The sequence below is a fragment of the Myripristis murdjan genome, chromosome 6, assembly GCF_902150065.1.
Source record: "Myripristis murdjan chromosome 6, fMyrMur1.1, whole genome shotgun sequence".
Classification (NCBI taxonomy): domain Eukaryota; kingdom Metazoa; phylum Chordata; class Actinopteri; order Holocentriformes; family Holocentridae; genus Myripristis; species Myripristis murdjan.
Window position 1 is genome coordinate 30,281,878 of NC_043985.1, and position 22,100 is coordinate 30,303,977.

The following is a 22,100-nucleotide window of genomic DNA, read 5'->3' on the forward strand; positions in this document are numbered from 1 at the left end:
CAAATGAAAAGCCCATGTGGAAACGTTAACAAGGGTAAAAACTTGATTTTTTATCAGAGTTGGTCTATAAAGCTCTATTCTAGGACTTCTCTCCAGTAATAACACAACTTAAATTGAATTTTTTTTTTTTGTTTGTTTTTTTTTTCCCGGGCCAGCTGGACTGATATTTTAGTGTCACACATAACCTTACTGGCTACTTTCATTTCAAAAGTTACAGTCATCGACTCACACACAGCAGTGAGCCTGCTAACCTTTGACCTTTTCCTAACCCTAACCATGATGACGAACCTTTTCCTAACCATGACCACGTAGTTTTGGTTGCCAAAGGTAACAAAAGTGGCTGATGTGAGCTGACGTCAGGTAACGACCCGCTCTGCTTCCTGAGACAGAGGACATGTTGATCGGAAATGTATTTGTGATGCGGTCACAAACAAACGCAATCCACAAGAAAATATGTTTGAGGAGGCGGTCGGCGGGCCGCTGCTCTCGTCCCGCTGCAGGTTTCAGGACGAGAGCAGCTGGAACCGGAGGGTCGGCGGCACTCGAACGCCTCACGGTGGCATTTTGCTTCCCAGGCTGTGATTTGTCTTCATCTGTCACATCCAGCCCCAAATAAAACAGCTTGATAATCGTTTTAGCATTTGAGTGTGACTGCAGCTGGGAGCAAGGTGTGCTTCCCTGTTTAGTGACAAGAGGATTTAAAAAAAAAAAAAAAAAAAAGAGGAAGTTGAAGCAGAACGACGAGCCGGCGGCCGAGCGGCTCCCTGCAGCCAAACGAAGCAGGGCGTCAGATTGAAGCTGACAGTGTGAACTTTAGCATGATAGTTGTGGTATTTCACATCCAGTGCCATGAATGAGAGAGCACACACACACTCCACACACACACACACACACACACACACACACCACCCGCTGCTGCAGTTCACTGCTCAGCCGCCATTTGGTGTCTGGATTTGTTCCCGTTTGGGAGGGTTTGTCGGTTCAATACTGTTCTGGAGACCGGCTTAGGCTGTGCTGAAGCTCTGTATACACAAGTACAAATCAACAGCGTGCTCACACTGAATGAACACACACACACACACACACTCTCTCTCTCTCTGTCTGTGGGTTGAGGTGGGGACAGCAGCATTGATTTGCAGCTCTCTGGGTCTTATTGACTCAAAGTATCTTAACGATCCTCTCATATAGCAGCACATACACACCGCACATCCGCTGCCTCTGTCCTGTCTCTGTGTGTGTGTGTGTGTGTGTGTGTGTGTGTGTGTGTTGGATTGGGTGTGGTCGCAGGACGGGTGGTAACGGAAGCTCCACTGGAGTGTGGCATGCGTGGGTCTCACACACACACACACACACACACACACACACATGTACGGGCTCCGTCGGGGCAACCTGCAGGAGGGATGAACAACTTAAATATTTCATCACTTTAATTATTCAGCAACTGCCACAGAGAGAGAGAGGGAGAGAGAGAGAGTATCAACTCATCTCAATAAAGCAGAATAAATTGAACTGAATTGAGCTGAGAAACTGATTTTCCTCTCTAATATTTTCTTCTATATCATCGACTCCTCCCCACTTTCACTGAAGAGGAGGTAGAGAAGAGAAGGAGGAATTTTAAAAAAGAGGTTAAAGGAGGAGGGGATGGAGGGATAGATTAAGGAGGAGGAAGAGGAGGGTGCGGCCGATTGGACGGATACAGCAAGAGCAGAGGGAGAGAGAGAGAGAGAGAGAGAGGGAGGGAATCAGAGCCAAGATTGCATTCCTGGGAAACGAGGCTGGTAACCATGGCAACTGCAGCTGAGAGTCACATGATGCGGAGGAGTGAGAGAGAGGGAGAGAGAGAGAGGGAGAGAGAGTTGGGCGTGCCAGCAGACGACAGAGGAGGAGAGAGATGGAAATGAAGAGAAATAAAACAGAAGAGGAGAATGGAGATAAACGACTGTGTGTGTGTGTGTGTGTGTGTGTGTGTGTGTGTGTGTCGCAGGCCACTGGATTACAGTGACGTCATGATATGCTCGTCCGGAGGGTTTGACTTAATGTTGTGACAGAGACAGAGAAAGAGAGGGAGAGAGAGAGAGAGAGTGATCGACAATGAGAATGCATGGAGACGATGGAGAGAGAGAGAGAGAGAGGAGGGGGCGGAGTCAGAGACAGAGAGCAGCAGAGAGAGAGAGAGAGAGAGAGACGAGTGTGATTGTCAGTCATGTCATGCCAGGGATCTGATTGGCTGACGCTTGCTGTGATGTCGGCAGCGCACACACACACACACACACACACACACACACACACACACACACACACATAAAGGAATGCATTTAAAGGTTTTCCTGTATATGTGATCATGACAGTAACATGATCCAATATGAACAGTCACTTTGAACATCTAGCGCCTTGTCATATCCCACACACACACACACACACACACACACACACACACTCACGCTGTACAGTGCAGTTCCAATAAGAGCAGCCAGTCAGAGCAGGCGAGGCAGGAGACAGACGGTCTGCTGAATAATGTGCGTTGCAGCTCTGTTGAATATTTGATCGTGGTCGGCCGGTGGAGGCTGTTTCTCGTCGAATCGCTCCGTCCCGACCGCTGATTTCAAATCAAACGAGCTGTCGGTGCCTTGAACCCAAATAAATCATCAAACCTCGGTCACTGCGAGCGACTTGCTAAATGGCTCGCTGTAGCTCGTAATAGAATCATCCGCTTTTTGTTTTGAATGATTAATGTCTTTGGTGAGGAGCGGGGACGGGCCAGAGGAGCGGAGGAGTTGCCAAAAAAAATTCAACAACAGCCAGAAATTCGGCTTGGATTGATATAATATCATAACAGGCCGCGGCTCGTCGTTCGTCTTTTTCTGGTGACAATGCGAAAGTTGTCACCAAATCCCCGCCGGTTTTGTAAAGATTATGCAGAGCTCTTTTTAAATAGGCCGTATTAAAGTTTCATCGTTCATCTAAAAAAATGATATCACGTAGAGCGAGGCTGCAGGTCTTGAGCTTCTCTCCAAGCGTTTTCAACAAGAAATGTACGGAGCAAACACCATCAAGACAACCAGGAGAGTTCACTCTCAAGTTTCTGACTCTTTTCAGAAAGACTAATTGTTCAAAAAACACAAAACTGGTATTTGGCGTCAGATGTTCCTCAAAAATGAAGTGGTGTGTCTCAAATCGCGCACGTCTGCACTTACACTGAGTATTTTGAGTGCATACGTGCGTTCACACTGAAAACACTAACAAAATGCAGTGCACTGCAAATACCAGGATGTACACTCAAAACGGTCAAAAAGTTGAGTGTGGAACGATGGACACTTCTCACCCTGACGGCACCACTGACCGGAAGGAGCTACCTAAAAAAGCTGACTTGACTTTTTCATTTTACGACTGTTAATATGTCACTTTATTAAGTTTTTTTTTTTTTTTCAGGCGAGAAAGTGACCACGTAGATTCCAAATATGTGGTCAGTTTGTCCAAATAACGTCTGTTTTGAAAACTGCTTCGACGTTTTCGGATAACTCTCAAGCTAGCGATTGTGCAAAGTGCAGTCACTTCCGGTTGTTTACAAAAATAAAAAACTCTAATACCTTAGAAGCAGTGGTGATGCTTTTATTTTGAAGATAGGATGTGTGCACGTCTACTTCCGGATAACTTTACCACCGAAAACCAAAGCCGGCCGCGGCACCAGGGGGTAGGGGGTGCTGCAGCCGACGAAACATTCTTCAATAACAAATGATAAATCAGAATCAGAATCAATCAAAATCAGTAATCAATAGAGCTATTTTCGCGGGCGACGGTAGTTGGCGGTAAATCTCCGTTCGGATTTAGAGAGGAGGAGGAGAAGAAGAAGAAGCTGTGGCGATAAGTGCACAACGGGAAGTGCGCCAATTTAGACACCCTTCGCTGTCGAAATTCGCGCACTGTGCCTTTAAGTGTACTGTCAGCTAAGTGTACTTACAGACCATGTACTAACGGACGTGCGCGATTTGAGACACAGCAAAGGTCTAATTCTAAATTCCAAGTTAATTTCTATTATTTCCAGTGTTATTTCTTTTGATTCAGTGCACACTCTACAGATGGGTGAAGTCAAGGTCCCCGAAAAAACTGGGAAAATCTACACTCTCATAATTGCACATGCTTGTTGTCATGGAAACAGCGAATGTGCCTGATATTGTTTGGGCAGAAAACTTGAAAGATGTCCTTGGTAACCTCGACAAGCGCACACTCGTCAGAATGAAGATGATTGTCCGAAGGGGAAAAAACAAAAAAAAAAAAGGAGCATTTTGTCCACTGTGATGGCCTGATGAGTCATTAAGATCACACACACACACACGCACACACACACACACACACACAGAGAGAGCCTTTGCCTTCCAATATGTCCGCTCAGACAGTATCCTTGGCCAGAGCTGCAGGTTGTAAGTGTGTCTGTGGCTCGCTGCCCAGCACTTTAAACTGGGATAGCTGGCACACACACCCTGTCTGGACACACACACACACACACACACACACACACACATAATACACACTCTCTCTCCTTCCATATCAGGCATTGTCTGCCTGCTGACAGGGTGGACAGCGCGTTAGCAGCAGCGCTTCACAATAAAAGCCTCGTCCACAACAAATCAAATCCTCCGGCTCTCCCGCCTGTCATCGTCCTCCGGGCGGCCGGAGGCAAAAAAAAAAAAAAAATTAAAAGCTGCATCCAAAAACCGTATCCCACCACAGATACCCACTGTGAGGACCAGTTTACACATGAGACGTAGGAAGTCGAGCGCGCTGGGAGGAATTTCAATCCGTAATCTGAGGAGCTGTGAAAGGGACAGCTGCTGCCCATCTGATACGTAAACTCATTCAGTCAAGTCCTAATCCACAATCCAAACAAACAGTAGGCTTAATCTGCTTCACACACACTCTCTCTCCCTGGGAAATCTTTCGTGGATTCTTTCGTTAATCCCATCTATGAGACGCGTTGCTGGATTTGAGCATCGCCGGCTTCAGCTTCGATGGCGAGGAGAGAGAGAGAGAGAGAAACGTACAGATTCACACGTTCATACAAAAACTCAGTTGCATACAAATGACTGTGCGCCTCTCTTTATCTCCTCCTTTGTCATTTCTGTAGATTAAAAAAAAATCACAGTGGATTATCTGAATACATTTGCATCCAAAATATTCCAGTATGTGATGAACGTCCCAGACTGATGAGGTCACACGAACCTGCGGGTCACGCGGTGTGAAAGTTAACGAGCAGATTAATTAGGAGAAAAAAGAGTGAGACTTCATCAGCAACAGTAAAGGCCACTGTACATGTGTGTGTGAGTGTGTGTGTGTGTGTTTGTGTGTGTACATGTCACTCCTGCATCAATCAGATTCCGCCGCTGCATTTTCAAGGACAACGCTAGTCTTTTTTTACTGTTATTATTATTTTAAAGGTTGTGCTGATCATTTTGCTGGAAAAATCATTTGCTATAAAACCTTTTTAGTTTAATCGTGAGGTTGTTGAAAAAACACGAAACGCTGTAGTATCTCATTATACAGCGCCGCTCTAGCGATGTCTGATTTAATGTGGACGTCCTGAAGCCGACAGGCTGCAGCTCAGAATCGGAGCGGCGGCGTCCCTTAAAGCTCACTTCGGCCTCGTGACGCGGCTCGGGCGACTGAACACGCCGAGCACCGTGGGTTTTATCACATGAACGGACGGTCAGTGCAGCGCAAGCAACTTTATTCCTCCCACTCGGGGGAACAAACAAACAAACAAACAAATAAATAACACACGACACAGAGGAGGGAAAAAAACACCAGGGAGCTAAATGTGAAATTAACCCAACTATTATGTTCACATCTTTTATGTTTGTGGTCAATTTGACCCCTGCAGTTTAAACTTCGACAAAATGATTATAACTAAAATTGTTATCAAAGTTTATGTGTCAAGTACTTTATGTTTATTTGTTGATTACCTAAATAGCCCTTAAAATAAAACATAACTCCCCCTCCCACCCCACTTATACATCCAGTATTCCTATTACACGACAATGGAAAAATATTCAAATCACCATAAAATCTCACTGATTTACCTAAACATGAAATAAAAATTTTTGCTGTTTTAATGGCTTTATATTATTTCTAAGTACAGATTTTTGTTATTTATAACCAATGCGTTACAAAGTGTGTACAGGACATTGAAAACATATCATCATGTCAAATTCATGTTTACCCGGTAGAACCCATTACATTAGGAACACTCATTAAATATGAAGCAAAAAAATGATGTTAATCATTTATTTAGAGACGTTAAACATTGGCTGGGGGTCAAATTGACCCCAAACATCATAGGAGGGTTAAAACAAAATAATAATAAGAAATAGACCCACGGGACATTTAGCAGTTGAATTGCAGAGGGTCAGTTTTACAAAAAGGTGAAAATTAAAAGAGAAAATTCACATGCACGTCCAGAAGAGGCCAAAATATCTGCTGCTTTTTGTGGAGGATTTCTTGGCGGCACAATAACTCTGATGTCTTCGTTTCACTTCATCTTGCAGCAGATTTGAACTGAATTTCGTTTTCGGAGCAGGTGAAGCCTCAGTGTCCGCCTCAGATTCAAGGTGATCATCAAAAACAGTGCCCAGGTGTTTGTATGGCTCCCATTTACACACTGTTTTATGATTATATATGATGCGCTGATCTGTTACAAATCAAATCAATAATCAGCCGCTCGGTTTTAAATACCACCCAGCAGCTCGCCCCTCCGGGTCGCCCAGGTAGGGAGAGCGCCTTTCCGGAAGCGGGCCGCCACAGACGTCCTGATTGGCTATTGAGCGGAGAGAAAGGTCTCTAGTGAAGCAGAAAGCAACGCTCTGATTGGCTATTGAGCGGCCGGAGAGCGAGGAGCAGGCGGAGGCGCAGAAGACGGGGGGGATGACACTGTACAGTGATTTCCTATTCAGTGTGCAGGCAGCATCATTAGACTGAAACACACACACACCGACACACACACACACACTAAGGTTGTCATAAACTAAAACACTGTTTCCAACCATGAACTGAAACAAAAGAATAAAAAAAAAGAGTTTGTGAAAAGCCGTGAATAATACCATAAAATAATACCGTCGTCCTGCAATGTGGGAACTGTAGGCAAATCCGCAATTTTTTTTTTTTTTTTTTAATCATCAAGCAGGAAAACCATCTTTGAATTCTGTGCCTGAATGTGGGAAAATATATGATCTCACTCCTCACACAGCTCCTCACCAACAAAACTCACACACTAACATGGGATATTGATTTAAAATAAAATATTTAAAAACACTTTGCAAAGCTCAACGCAGACGTGGAGTCAAACCTGTCGCCCTCAGTAACGATCATCACTCATACAGATTAATTTAGATTAATTCATTAGATTAAAATACACCAGCATTCATGTCCTCAAAAGATTTTATTACAAATTTTGTTTTTCGGAATCGATCAAAGCTGGTTGATATGTATTCACTGACAATCGCCAGTCGTTCTTTTTTTTTCCTCTTGTACCTGTGTGTGTGTGTGTGTGTGTGTGTGTGTGTGTGTGTGTGTGTGTGGTTTCCTGAGGTGTTATCTCTAAGGAAGGGGAAGCTCACGGCATTAGCCAGGATTACTCTCAATATTAGTCTCTCTCCCTCTCTCTCTCCCTCTCTCTCTCTCTCTCTCTCTCTCTCCATCTTTTCCTCTTCCTTTCTCCCCACAAAAAGGAAACAAGAGTCTGCGAGACAATGAACACAGGTAGATAACCGCGGCATCAAACCTCAGACCTACGACAGCCGCCGCCGTGTGTGAGAGGACGGACTCACATCTGAAATTTAATCCGCTCACATGAAAGAGGAGAACAAAAAGAGAGAAATAAAAACTGGCGCCTGTAACTCTCAGCCCGGCGCCTCAGGCTCAGATTATTTAATTATTCCAGTGGGTTTGACGGGGTCGGGCTCTGCGCTGCGGGAGGAACTTATTTTGAGCAGCAGGCGGACGGGAGGCGTCTCGAGGGCTCACGCGCTCCCAGAGTGTGTCGGCTCTTAAAAGAGACGTCGGTGAAGTTGGAGAAGAAGGGATTTGGGGAAATAAAAGACAGAGGACGAGGTCGAGGCGAGAGAGAAGAGAAGAGAAGTCGGCCTGCTGCAGCGACCGGAGTGTTACCGGGAAAAGGAACCGCCAAATTAGAAATCGTTATCCATCACCGGGAGAAGTAATCACACTGCAGTAATGTAACACAGCAGAGCACACACACACACACACACACACACACACACCGAGAGCAGCCGGTAAACAGCCAGCAGCTGCACACAGATCACCAGGACCAACCGCGTGATCATAAACCAACTATCCCCCCTCCCCCCCCCCCGCTGTTTAGGCCACAGTTCAGTTTCTCAAGGTTATCGCAGTGAATTCAAACTAAAAACTAAAACTAGGTGAGGAAAAAAAAAATATATATGTTTCAGTGAAGTGACATCAGGAAGAAACAAAAACTGTAACTGAAACGATGCTGCTCTTACAAAACTAAGTTACATAAAATAAAAATACACAGAATATGCCTTTAGTTTTAGTCTTTGTCAGTTTGATCAAATGTGTCGGAGGAGGCGTTGGTGCTGATGTTTATTGAGATTGGGACGTCGACAATGTTGGGTTTGGCAACACCCCCATATTAGAATAATAATTTAAAATTTAAAATAAATAAATAAATAAATAAATAAATAAACACTGAATAAAAACTAAAACTAAACATTTTTAAACAATAAAAACTAGAATGAAACAAACGGAAAACAAAAATTAATAGTACAGAATTGGTGTTACAATACAAACATAACAGAGTCACAGTCATTCTTGACATTTTGATATTTGAACAATTTGACCAAACTGACAAAAACTAAAACTAAAGACATTTTCTGTACGTTTTTAGTTTATTTCATTTAATTTTGTAAGCACACAGTATTGTTTCAGTTCATTTTTTTTAAACTAAAGTCTAGTTTTTATTTTTATTTGATGTTCACTAGTTTTACTTTCCGTCGTCTATAATAAGTTTGTTACAGCTGATAAACTGATCGATCAGTCGTGAGGTTTGCCGGGTGTCGGCAGGTTCAGGCCGCAGAGGAGGGAGGAGGAGAGAGGAGGAGGAAGAAGGAGAGAGGAGGAGGGAGGAGGAGGATGGAGGAGGAGAGAGGAAGAGGGAGGAGGAGAGGGGAGGAGGAAGGAGGAGGAAGAAGGAGAGAGGAGGAGAGAGGAGGATAGAAGGGGAGGAAGAAGAGAGGAGGAGAGAGGACAAGAGAGGAGGAGGGAGGACGAGAGAGGAGGAGAGAGGAGGAGAGAGGAAGAGGGAGGAGGAAGAAGAAGAGAGGAGGGGGAGGAGGAGGATGGAGGAGGAGAGAGGAAGAGGGAGGAGGAGATAGGATGAGAGAGGAAGAGGGAGGAGGAAGAAGAAGAGAGGAGGAGGATGGAAGAGGAGAGAGGAGGAGAGAGGAAGAGGGAGGAGGAGAGGGGAGGAGGGAGGAGGAGGAAGAAGGAGAGAGGAGGAGAGAGGAGGATAGAAGAGGAGGAAGAAGGAGAGAGGACGAGAAAGGAGGAGGCAGGAGGAGGGAGGAGGAGAGAAGAAGAGAGGAAGAGAGGAGGAGGAAGAAGGAGGTGGAGGGAGGAGGAGAGAGGAGGGCGGAGGTGAGAGGATGAGAGAGGAGGAGGGAGGACGAGAGAGGAGGAGGAAGAAGGAGAGGAGGAGAGAGGAAGAGAGAGGAGGAGGAGAGAGGAGGAGGAAGAAGAAGAGAGGAGGAGAGAGGAGGAGGAAGAAGGAGAGAGGAGGAGGGAGGAGGAGGGAGGAGGAGAGAGGACAAGAGAGGAGGAGGGAGGAGGAGAGAGGAGGAGAGAGGAGGAGGCAGGAGGAGAGAGGAGGAGGAGAGAGGAGGAGGGAGGAGGAGGGAGGAGGAGGAGGGAGGAGGAGAGAGGAGGAGGGAGGAGGAGGGAGGAGGAGGAGGAGGGAGGAGGAGAGTGATATGACAGGAAGCCGCCGCAGAGTGAAGACCTCTGTGGTATTTTTATCCGGCCGGTGAAATCCACACGAGGCAGGAAGTTTCAACATTTTAGACGCGACGCTTCGCCGTTTGAACGAAACACGGCTCGACTCTGCGGCGCTGAAAAAACAACAACGTGGAAACGTCCGAACGGGAGGCGGAGCTCCGCGTCGAGTTCAGGTCCTAAAACTGAGCTGATCTGAGACCTGCTAGTATTTGGTTGCAGCAATTAAAATGAATATTCCCTCATGTTTTATTCATTTATCCAGGGACGGTTTGCCGGGCATGAGTGCTCTTTTTTAGCATACACTCTTTCTTTTTTTCTTTTTTTTTTTCTTTCGTTCAGGTTACTGTAAGGAATGTGTGCCTCGATGCACCTTCAGGTCATCTTAACGCTACTCCCACTTTCAAGGATCTCACGCCAGAGCGGAGAGCGAAATCAAAATGTTATTTTTTCCTGCCTGCGAGCGGTGGAGGGGAGATGGAAGAAGGAGGGGAAGGAGAGAAAGGAAAGGGGGGGGAGAGGGTTATGAAAGAAAGGAGGACATCGCTGATTGAAAGAGAGAAGGAGGGGAAAAGGGAGAGGAAGCAAGAAGAGCATAAAAATAGAGAGGTGGAGACGGGAGGGAGGAGGGGGGGTGACAGATGATTAACAGCAGGACGTCCAGGAAGACAGAAAGTGAGGACGAGAGGCGTAAGAGGAGAGAGACGAACCGAAATAAAGAGAAGAGGAAGGAAGGATGAAGAAATGGAGAGAGAGAGAGAGAGAGGGGGAGACAGTACGGGGAAACAGGATGCCGGGGCGAGGACGGTGAAACGGAGACGAGCTAAATCAACGCGAGGCGAGAGACGGAGGAGGGCGAGATAAAAGGGAGACGGCGAGGACAGGCAGAGGTCAGACAGATTAGAAGGACGACAGGACGACGGAGAGATGAGGAGGGTAAAAAGAGAGAGAGAGAGAGAGAGAGAGAGAGAGAGAAAGACAAAGCAGGGCGAACGGCGGGGTCATGGGATGAGGACGGAGAGGCGGCGGCCTGAGGAAAGACAGGCAGGCTCAGTTTACACGACGACGATGATGATGATGATGATGATGATGATGATCCGCTGTGTCGTGTCCAGCTCCGAACAAGCCGAGAGACACCAGCAGGACGTAAACAGGACAGACAGACAGACAAGTGCAAGTTCACAGGGCGGAAGGGCGAGAGGCGAGGCATTTTGTGCTTCGTTCAGGGGCGTAAAAGTTTCACCGAGACACAATTTTACAGCGACTCTTTGCACGATGATCTCGATTCGATTCAGTTCAGGGGCTTTTGGCTGATATTAGGCCCGTTTCACACAATCAACTCAACTCAACTCAACTTTATTTATAAAGCCCTTTAAAACAACCACAGCTGCAACAAAGTGCTGTGCAAAAATAGGCAATAACAGGAAAATAAATACATTTTAAAATAATTGTTTATTGTTTTTAATGTTTCTAAAACAACTTAAAGACAATGAAACAGTTTAATCAGGGACGTCACAGCGTTTCTGTTTGAGACGCTCGGCCACGTTCAACATCTCATCTGGCATTATCAGCGTATGACGTGTGATTTGTCAGACTTTTCTCTGAAATCCGAAATATTTCCACGCTGCTGATGTATGACCCGAGAGGCGAGTAGATGCCGTCATTTCGAGATTCAAGATTCAAGATTCAAGATGCTTTATTGTCAATTCTGCAGTTACGTGCCAGACATACAGAGAATCGAAAAAAAAATCTTTCTCTCTGACCTTATCCACGGTGCAAACAGTGCAAAACGTTAAGTATAGAAAAAACACTATTAAATAGTGCAAAGTGTGGAATAGTGTGGATACCTGACAGAAAATGGCACTGAATCCACATTTTTGTGAAGATTTGGGCTTTTAAAGGCTGTGGTCTTAAACTTTTGATCAGCTGATGAACAGCCTATTTCAGTTTAATGTTTGTTTGCAATAAATTGCTTACTCATTTTTTTTTTGTCTCACTCCCATTTCTTCTTTTTGCATTTTGAAGCTCTACTTAGAACCTTCTTAAGACCCAACAGTGCAAAATGTAAATTCTTGCAATTTCTCAACTGGTCTTAAGATTTTGATCAGGAGTGTATATTGGATCGTGGATCATTAGATATATCGATATATCAATCCTGACTGATGGATTGTTACACCCCTATTTTTTTTCCTGGGGTTGAAGTGTATTTCAGGTGTTTCAAAAAAAAAAAAAAAGAGAGGTGAGGAAAACAACACATAATACTAAGACTGAAGCTACAGCTGCCTTGTCTTTCCAGTTTCTCTTCGCTCCGACTGTCTAAGAAAGAAGAAATGCACAAAAAAAACCCTTAAAAAAAAACAGACTGTGAACGCACCATTTGGCCTCTCTCTGACTGCCGGCCTCGGCCGCGTCAAAGCGAGTTTCTGTCGAAGTTAGAGAAGCGAGGAGGTCAAGGAGCCGTTTACCAGCCTCCGGTCGCTGCAGCCGGTTTCTCCCCGCGGAGCTGCTTTTCATCGGGAAGCAATACCAGCGCAATCTCCACTCGTCTTCGTCAGCGCTGTTAGCTCGCTGAACTTTTCCCCAGAGGAAGAGGCGCGAGCTTCTTTCGAGAAAGGGGAACGGGTTTGTGTGTGTGTGTGTGTGTGTGTGTGTGTGTGTGTGTGTCAGGCCGGGTCACTTTTTGAATCAGAAAAAAGCGACGAGCGCGCCCCCACCGAAAGACCGAAAATCTGTCCCACAATCTGTTATCAGCATCCTGATTCTCTGCACTCTATTAATAATTTCTGGCCGGGACCGAAGCAGGTCATGTGTATTATTATCAGATCGCCGGGCTCACTGTTAATAACGTCTCGAGGAGAAAAGGTTATCTGCCGTTATCGCCACACGATCCAGGTCACCGTATTCCCTGCCTGATAACGTCTGGGAAACACATCGTGCCTTTAGTTTATTGTAATTTCACCGTAAGTGCTTTGCAATCTAATTATAATGTCTGGCTGGAATTACAGTAAAGGAAAAAAAAAATAAATAAACAACACACACACACACACACATTTCCTGACACTATAGTGTTTCACTGGTAAAAAAAAAAAAAAAGATTTAATTCTATACGACAGCAGGACCTCTGATCTACAGTTTCAGGGATGGAAATACTGTGTCTGCTATACTGTTACATAGATGGCCCCGGTTTGGATTAGTGTGTGTGATCTCAGCGGTGTCGGGTTGCAGTGTTTTCGGTGTTTTTACGCTGGTTTTCACCTCCTCGCTGACTCACAGCGAGCGCCGCGCTGTATCACATCGCTGGAAACAGGCTGCGACTGTTTGGACACACTCGTAGAAATATTTTGGTGCTGCGCTGCCACATCGATTGACCTTAAAATGATGCAAACAGGCCGCACCTCAAGTGTTAAATGCTTCTTTTCTTTCTTTTTTTTTCTTTCTTCTTGTGCAGAAGCAGCAGAAGTGTGTTTGCATCTCGCTGCTGACTCAGGGATTATCGAGTCCGCACTGAGTTTTTTATGTGCCGTTATCACCGTGTGGTGTATTACGTTTTAGGACAAGAACAACCTGCACAGGTGGAATGATTACATTTCTAGATCTGGCCAGTTTTGCGAGCAACAAAAACAAAAAGGTCACGAGGCCTTCGCACCGAGGAAGAATGATCATTTGAGAGCAAAGTGCAAAGAAAAGAAAAGTAAGAAGAGCCTCGGAGAGAAAGAGACGGAAAATTGAATGCATATAGGAGATCATTTGTTGTTGCCTCACTCATACTGACCAGATTAACCCTATAAAGCCATTTGTATCATATATGATACACATTTTCAATTCCATTTTTCGTTTTCAGTTTAATCAATACTTGACCAAAATGATGTTGTATAACTTTGAACACTTCCCCTGTTCACCCTGGACCATACCATTGGCATTTCAAGTACATATCATATATCATACACCAGAAAGGTCATGTAATAACATTTTTTTAATTTACTTTTTTATATATATATTTTGTTATAGGACTAAATAAAGGGTTCAATTTCAAAAAAATTGGAATTTTCTGCCAATTCTTTCATAGTTCAGGCTTTATAGGGTTAAAAAGAGTAAGAGTCTCCTCCCTGACCTTGCAGGAAATACTCTACCTTCACCCCAAAGCCAGCAGATGAAAATGTAATTTCTTCCTCAGTGGTCCTTCTCGCTCGCCGCTGCAGTTTTGAGAGTCTAAATGTCGAGTGCATCATTGAAGCTTTGCCCTCGCTGCGTCTGATCAAACTCAGATGGACCGCCAACTTTGGCCGCGGCAGCTTCACTGCATGTTTTTTTTTTTTTTTGTGTGTGTGTGTGTTTTTTTTATGAATCATTTTCCTCACACACACACAGCAGACGGTGCAAAGTGAAGAACACACTCTCCTTGTCCTCCTGTTATCACCAGCCGCATCTCAAAAGTCCACTGTGCTGCGTTTTTAGTGTTTCTGTGTGACATGAATGTTGTTTTTCCCTCCTGCAGGCGGACGCCAAGATGGTGTGTGACGTGGTGAGCCGCATGGAGGACACGGAGCCCTACTCGCCCGAGCTGCTGTCCGCCATGATGCGCCTGTGGTCCGACTCGGGCATCCAGGAGTGTTTCAGCCGCGCCCGCGAGTACCAGCTCAACGACTCAGCGCAGTAGTACGTATCTGCCTGTGTGTGTGTGTGTGTGTGTGTGTGTGTGTGTGTCGTCAGTGGAGATGCAGCGATAAATAAAGGCGATGAGGCCGCTGTGACCTTCAGCTCTTGATCATCATCTGACAAGCAGCTGATGTCAAACGAAAATCAGATTTATTCGCACAAAAGCGTCAATTTAGGTCGAGTTTTATCGCAAAAAAAATTATCCGCCAATTGAGATTTGATGCGTTCATTCTCCTGTGTGTGTGTGTGTGTGTGTGTGTGTGTGTGTGTGTGTTTGCATGCTACCAACACACTGTCAGCGCAGTAGTAAGTGTTTGTGTGTGTGTGTGTGTATGTGTGTGTGTGTATCCCCACTGTGCCTTGATTCCACAGTTTCCAGCTCTGAATCAATAGACCACTCATTACACTCACACACACACACACACGCACACACACACGCACACACACAAGCCAATAGCTGGATTTATTTATAATCTTGTGACTGCAATCATACACCAGCTATTATGACACTCAGTCAATCACTGCTAAAAGCAGCAGGCATGATTTACACTGAGTGTGTGTATATATGTGTGTGTGTGTGTGTGTGTGTGTGTGTGTGTGTGTGTGTGTGTGTGTGTGTGTGGCAAGAAACAACAAGAGAAACACAGGGAGGGGGTGAACGAGAGGGGCGGGAGCTGAACAGAGAAAGTGCTATTAGCTGGATTTATTTATTTACCCCTCAGCACCGTGTTTCAGCCTCGCCTCGTTTAACGGAGCTCTAAACATCCAGAGCGATTACAGATTCTCAGATGAATAAAAACTGAAATAAAGTGATGGAGAGAGAGTCGTCCGTCCACATCGCTGCGAGCGCCACACGCTCAGCCTGAAGATATCGAACGTCCACCTTCCTCGTTACACCGAAAGAAGTGTGAAGGCGACGGGGAAAAAAATCACATAAAAAGTTAAAAAAAAAAAAAATCAAACAGAAATGAGTGGATTTTTTTTCTGGAAATATGACTGGTGTGTTTTTACACTGGTGGCTGCTCGCCTTGTGATGGTCACTTCTACACTGCAAAAACGCAAAATCTTACCAAGATTATTTGTCTTATTTCAAGTCAAAAATGTCTTATTTCTAGTCAAAATATCTCATTACACTTAAAATAAGACATGATCACCTCAGAAGTAAATTGTTTTTAGACAATTTTCACTTGTTTCAAGTGAAAATTTGCTTGTTTCATTTGCAAAATTTGCCAGTGGAAAAAGTGAAAATTCACTTGAAATAAGTGAAAATTAACTAGAAACAAGAAACAAATTTTGCCAATGAAACAAGCAAATTTTCACTTGTTTCAAGTAAATTTTCACTTGAAACAAGTGAAAATTGTCTAAAAACAAGTTACTTCTGAGGTGATCATGTCTTATTTTAAGTGTAATGAGATATTTTGACTAGTAATAAGACATTTTTGACTTGAAATAAGACAAATAATCTTGATAAGATTTTGAGTTTTTGCAGTGTAAATCCCTGTTTGTGCTGCAGAGTTTGTCGTTCTTGTCATTTTACGGGCCTGAAAACGGAATTTATTTGATTATTTTATGTAACTTTAATTAAATAAGAATACCTCAAAGTTACAAACGGCAGCAAAGAGCGGACTGGCTGCGCAAAAACATCTGCATAAAAAAAAACAATTCATTTAAAGTGTTTACCCAGTTTAAGACCCAAGATTGCCACCAGATTAGATGAAAAGTGAAATTTATCCACAAAGACACCGACCGAACCCCAGAAGGGAAATCAGTTTGACGGGGATTTGTGTCGACGCAGCAGCGGCTTCAGCATAATGGAGATAATGAGGCTCCGGCGAGGTTTTACTGGAGCGGATTTCGCCTGGAAAGTCCTGGAAAAGTCCTTGGATTTGACGTCCGAAGTGAGTGTGGGAACTCGGACGAGGGAATCTACAAAGGAAACGCGCTTGAAGAAATAAAAGACAAAACGAGTAACGGAGGCAAGAGAGAGACAAAAAGACGGAAATTTAACAAGAAACCGGCAAAAAAATACATAAAAAAATAAAACAAAGGAGTGGAAAAAATGCAAGGAAGCTTGTGAGAGAGAGAGGAGGAATAAAAGAAAAACGACAAGAGCAAGACAGAAAAAAAAATAAACCCAAGAGGCAGAATGAGTGAGAGAGAGACTCGCACAGATTTATTATGTTATTCCTCATCGGGGCAGAAAACATATAGCCATCAACATTTACATGTAGTCAATTAACTGGAACAACAACATCCGCTCTGCATGTGCGTGTGTGTGTGTGTGTGTGTATGTGTGTGTGTGTGTGTGTGTGTGTATGTGTGTGTATATGTGTGTGTGTATCCATGTTAAATGTCACAGTATTAAAGATTGATGCGTACTTCCTATTATGCTGTGGCCTGTGGAGCGGAACAGAGCAGGCAGCCAATCCACTGATAGGACAGAGATCACATGATCAGGCCACATCCAGCCTCTGTTATGGTGTGTGTGTGTGTGTGTGTGTGTGTGTGTGTGTGTGTGTGTGTGTGTGTGTGTCCTTTTCTCTTCCAAACAATGAAAAATGTGGAGATTTCTCCGAAGCTCAGAGGTTCAGCCAGTTGGATGTGGCAGTTCAGGTTCAGGTTAACTTTAAAGGTCAAAGGTTAAAGGCAGTGAGTACAGAGGGTTATGACTCTGTGTGTGTGTGTGTGTGTGTGTGTGTGTGTGCTGCATAGAAAGCAGAAAGCTCCATTATAAGGGAGGCATGTAGTGCCTGAAGCCTCTCTCTCTCTCTCTAAATGCTCTGCATGTACTGACCTATTTACCACAATACACACACACTCTGCATCTGCTATTTACATCCCTCTGTCACAAACCTGTATGCACACACACACACACACACACACACACACACACATTCATACACACACACACGCATGCACATCTTCCATCAAGCTAATGAATGCACAGCTATAGAAAGAGAGTATCCCGAAAGATGTCATGCGTAAATATGCGTGTACACACACACACACACACACACACACACACACACACACACACACAAATTCATTGTATGTATGCACACATACCATGACATCATGCAAAGTAGCTAGGCATGTACACGGCATCCATTTTGATCATATTACACTCTCAGAAAGTAAAGCACACAGCGGCTTGTCTCTGGGGCAGGACCCTCTGAAGGTGCAGCTTTGCACCTTTAGAAATGGACTCTTTTTTTCTGACAGTGCACGAGAGCAGCCGCTGAAAGAAGGACTTTGGGCCGACTAGTTTAAAAAGCAAATGTACCGGAGCTTATTGAAGTGCAGTGCCCGTCAGACGTCAGGTTAAAGAGCCGAGCTGCCCGCTCTGCGCATCGATTTTTCACTCGGGGTCCCGTCAGAGTGACGAGCGACGCGACGGGACGTCCTGAGAAGCTGCACTCGTTTTGTTTTTCCTCTGCAAAGCCGTTGTGGTGCGGCGCCATGAAATTCACGGTTGCAAATTCATCTCCATCACACCAGCCCCGCCCGGCTCCATATTCTGACTTTGAAATATTTCCACCAATTTTAAAATCCGAGCCACCGCAAAAATCTGCCTCTCAACAAGTCGCTCCGCCTCAGCTTCAGGGTTACAATCTTATTTTTCTTCAAATAAAGAAAAGAAAAAACTAAAATTCTGCCAGTGAGATGAGATCAACCCATTTTTTTTTTTTTTTTACCAGAGATAGCCGACTCTTGAATCAACACTGCAAAAACTCAAAATCTTACCAAGATTATTTGTCTTATTACTAGTCAAAATATCTCATTACACTTAAAATAAGACATGATCACCTCAGAAGTAACTTGTTTTTAGACAGTTGTCTCTTGTTTCAAGTGAAAATTTGCTTGAAACAAGTGAAAATTTGCTTGTTTCATTGGCAAAATTTGTTTCTTGTTTCTAGCTAATGTTCACTTGTTTCAAGTGAATTTTCACTTGAAAATTGTCTAAAAACAAGTTACTTCTGAGGTGATCATGTCTTATTTTAAGTGTAATGAGATATTTTGACTAGAAATTAGACATTTTTGACTTGAAATAAGACAAATAATCTTGGTAAGATTTTGCGTTTTTGCAGTGAAGTGTCATTTTTTTCCAGATCCTAGTGGCTGATCCGCCTCGTTCCGCCGTGTTTCCAGCAGATTCATATTTGTATTTGTTCCCAGGAAAACGCTCTGAAACAAGTGCAACTGCACCGGAGAGAAATGGGATTATCTCATCCCACTGGCAGATTCTTCTTTATTTATTTATCTGTTTGTCTATTTCAAGCAAAACAAGATTGTCGACAGTGAATGTGAGGCGGGTTAACGTGGTGACTTTATGAATAGTTAACAGTTTCTGAGAGACGGAGCAGCTCTGCTTTATTGTTCAGACCAACAAAACAAACTTACAACAGATCAACACCAACCGAGCAGCTGACAGACAGCTGGTAGCACACACACACACACACACACACACACACATACACACACACACACACACACACACACACACACACACACGGCTCCTCACAGTTCAGATTCAGAGAGGAGATGTTTGGTCAGAGTTGATTTTTTTGATTTTTTTTTGCACTGCAGGTGTGACATTTATTGCTTATTTTCTGTCTTCTTCTTCTTGTTCTCTTCCTCCTCCTCCTCCTTCTTCTTCTCCATATTAATTAATGACAGAAAAAAATGAATATTTGAGTCATTTTCATGCTCTAATTCCTGGAGGAGTTATCTATAGTCAGATTTGGGTGTCAAATAAAGAGCTAAAATATGAATAACCAAATCCAAAAGAGCAGTATTCAGTTTTTTGTATGTAATAACAAAAAAAAAAAAAAAAAAAGAGGCAATGAAATGATTTTTTATGCGTTTGGCGAGCCATCTTTAATGTTATTTATTTTCAAGAAAGGCTCAGGTAACAAGATTTTCTTCCTCCCGCTTCTTATCATTCACAGAATCCATAACCAGATGGGTTGGTGGGTCTGTGCACATGAAAAATAATGTTTACATCCTCCGCACTGAAATGAATGAAATAAATCATAATAAATATTTTCGGCGCTGGCAACACTTGCAAGATTTCCAGAGAGCGAAATGTATTTTAAGTGAAGATCATTTACATGTTCCCATAAATTTCTTGGCCAGATTGTGTTTGTTTTTGAATAATAAGTCAGAGCACATGTCGGCGCGTGCAGAGCGTGGAGTGTGTTTGTTCGCGTGCGGCGCGGGGAAGTCGCACACGGCCCGCGGGCGTGATTTGTGGCCCTCGATGGTTTTTACCGCCGCGGCGAGTCAGACGCCAATGTAATGTGCTAATGTAAGGTCAGTGTGATCAGAGAGACTGCTGCCTCTCTCTCTCTCTCTCTCTCTCTCTCTCTCTCTCTCTCTCTCTCTCTCTCTGGCACCAGCTCATGGTTTTATCAGCACAAAGCCATTACATGATGTTAATCAGCGTTCAGTGCAATCGCTCATTCCACACATTTAAAACTCTGTCGGCTGCTGGAAACCAGACCGAGTGAAACAGGGAAGGACGAGGAAACTCTGTGTGTGTGTGTGTGCGTGCGTGCGTGCGTGCGCACGTGTGTGTGTTGACAAGGGTTGTTGACGGAATGATGTTGAATATCACAACTGGTCTGCAGAACACTATTGCTTTCCATCTGATGGAAACACACACACGCACACACACACACACACACACACACACACATCATTGTTATCATCTCACAGATACCTTTCTCTCCAGCTGTTTCTAATTCAACTCCCACACACTGATTTTCCACAGCATTAGCATCAGTATCAGTATTAGTGTTATTACTAGTATTAGTATTAGTATTAGTATTAGTATTAGCATAAGTAAGTAAGTATCAGCATAAGTATCAGTAGTAGTATTAGAATCATTATTAGTTTTAGCATTAGTGAGAGTATTAGTATAAATATTGTGTTAGTATCGATATTAGCTTTAGCACTAGCGCATTTTAGCACATTTTTACTTTAGCACATTAGTATTAGTATCAGTAGAATTATCAATATTAGCACGAATACTAGTATTAGTATTAGTATTAGTATTAGACAAATGCAGTCTACAATCTGAACTGACAGTAACTGAGCTGAGCAAACTAAGTAGGGTGTGTGTGTGTGTGTGTGTGTGTGTGTGTGTGTGTGTGTGTTGCATGTAATTGGGATCAGGTCCATCCTGTGATGTTAGGTTTGTGTGTTTCTCTGCGCGGCGGCTGCAGGTTGAAGCCGCTCAGCCGAACGCGTCACCGAGAGCCAAACGGCGGCTGAAAATGAACCTTCTGATGTTCAGTTTGAGTGACTCTTCTTTCCTCCTGCCCGGGCAGCCGCTCCCATCTCTGTTTCTTTCATTGTCAAGATTGACAGGAAAGAGAGAGCAAGGATAGGACTGAAGACAGAAACTTGGTGTTAGTCAAATGTAATTGCTGCAACACTCAGACTGTGCCAGAAAACACACAGCGGCACACACACACACACACACACCTTGGCTCCTGGCACGCTGGAGGAAGCTGTGCACGCTCAGACCTACGTACGTTTCAGAGGAAGACATCAGGAAAAAGTCCTGCTCAGCCAGAACAACTGTCACCTCGCTGATATTTTACTTAAAAAGAACTCAAATTACCTACTGGTTAATTAGTGTAAAAAAAAAAATCTCACACCAGGTGCTCACACTAGATCCTCTGAAGTGCAAAATATAAAATGACAAAATAAAAAAGGCGACAAACATGTGAGAATGGAAACACAGTTTGTCACTTTCTGTTCTCTGCAGTGGATTAAAATGAAGCCAAAGTGGACTGCAGCAAAAGTAAAACTGAATAAATGCAACATGCACACATAAGCTACTCAGCTCCACCACAGTTACTTAACTGGTAAATGTAATCAGAATCAGAATCAGACAACTTTATTTATCCCCGAGGGGCAATTCGGTTTAGCGGTGTACCCAGATTATACATAAAAACAAGAAAAGAGAAACAGACAAAAACAGACCCATACCAGGCAGGGACAGTCAGTGTGTGGCACAGATACACAACAGGCAATAGTAATGGACCATAAAAATGTGAAAATAAATAAATAAATACAATAATAATAAATACAGTAGTGTAGCCTCAACAGGCCATTCAATACACAGTGCGCAGCTCCAAGAAAAATGGAGTAGCCTACGTTTTTTATCATTCCACATTCTGCCATCGAGGTTCAGCAGCCTGATGGCACAAGGAATGAATTTTCACAAATGGCGCCGTAAACCGACGGCATTAAGATGAAGTCGGAGGACAGGATATGGTCAGGTAGGGAAACTATTCCTCTTGCTTTTTTGACCACCTGCCTCTCCCACAAGGAACACAAGTCTCTTTGGCGAGTGCCAATTATCTTGGAGCAAATCTTCACAAGAGGCGGTTGTAGAGGCGGTGCTTGTCCTT

At 43.9% G+C, this 22,100-nt stretch overlaps 1 protein-coding gene across 3 annotated transcripts in view; it reads left to right on the forward strand.

The window, feature by feature from the left end:
* Positions 1–22,100, forward strand: part of LOC115360313 (guanine nucleotide-binding protein G(o) subunit alpha) — a 118,599-nt gene that overhangs the window by 65,466 nt on the left and 31,033 nt on the right. For all 3 annotated transcript variants that reach the window (XR_003928330.1, XM_030053154.1, XM_030053153.1), the window contains exon 4: positions 14,516–14,676. Coding sequence is in view for 2 of the 3 variants with exons in the window: in XM_030053154.1 (XP_029909014.1) it covers positions 14,516–14,676 (161 nt within the window). In the remaining variant the exon portion in view is untranslated. The remainder of the gene's footprint in view (positions 1–14,515; positions 14,677–22,100) is intronic.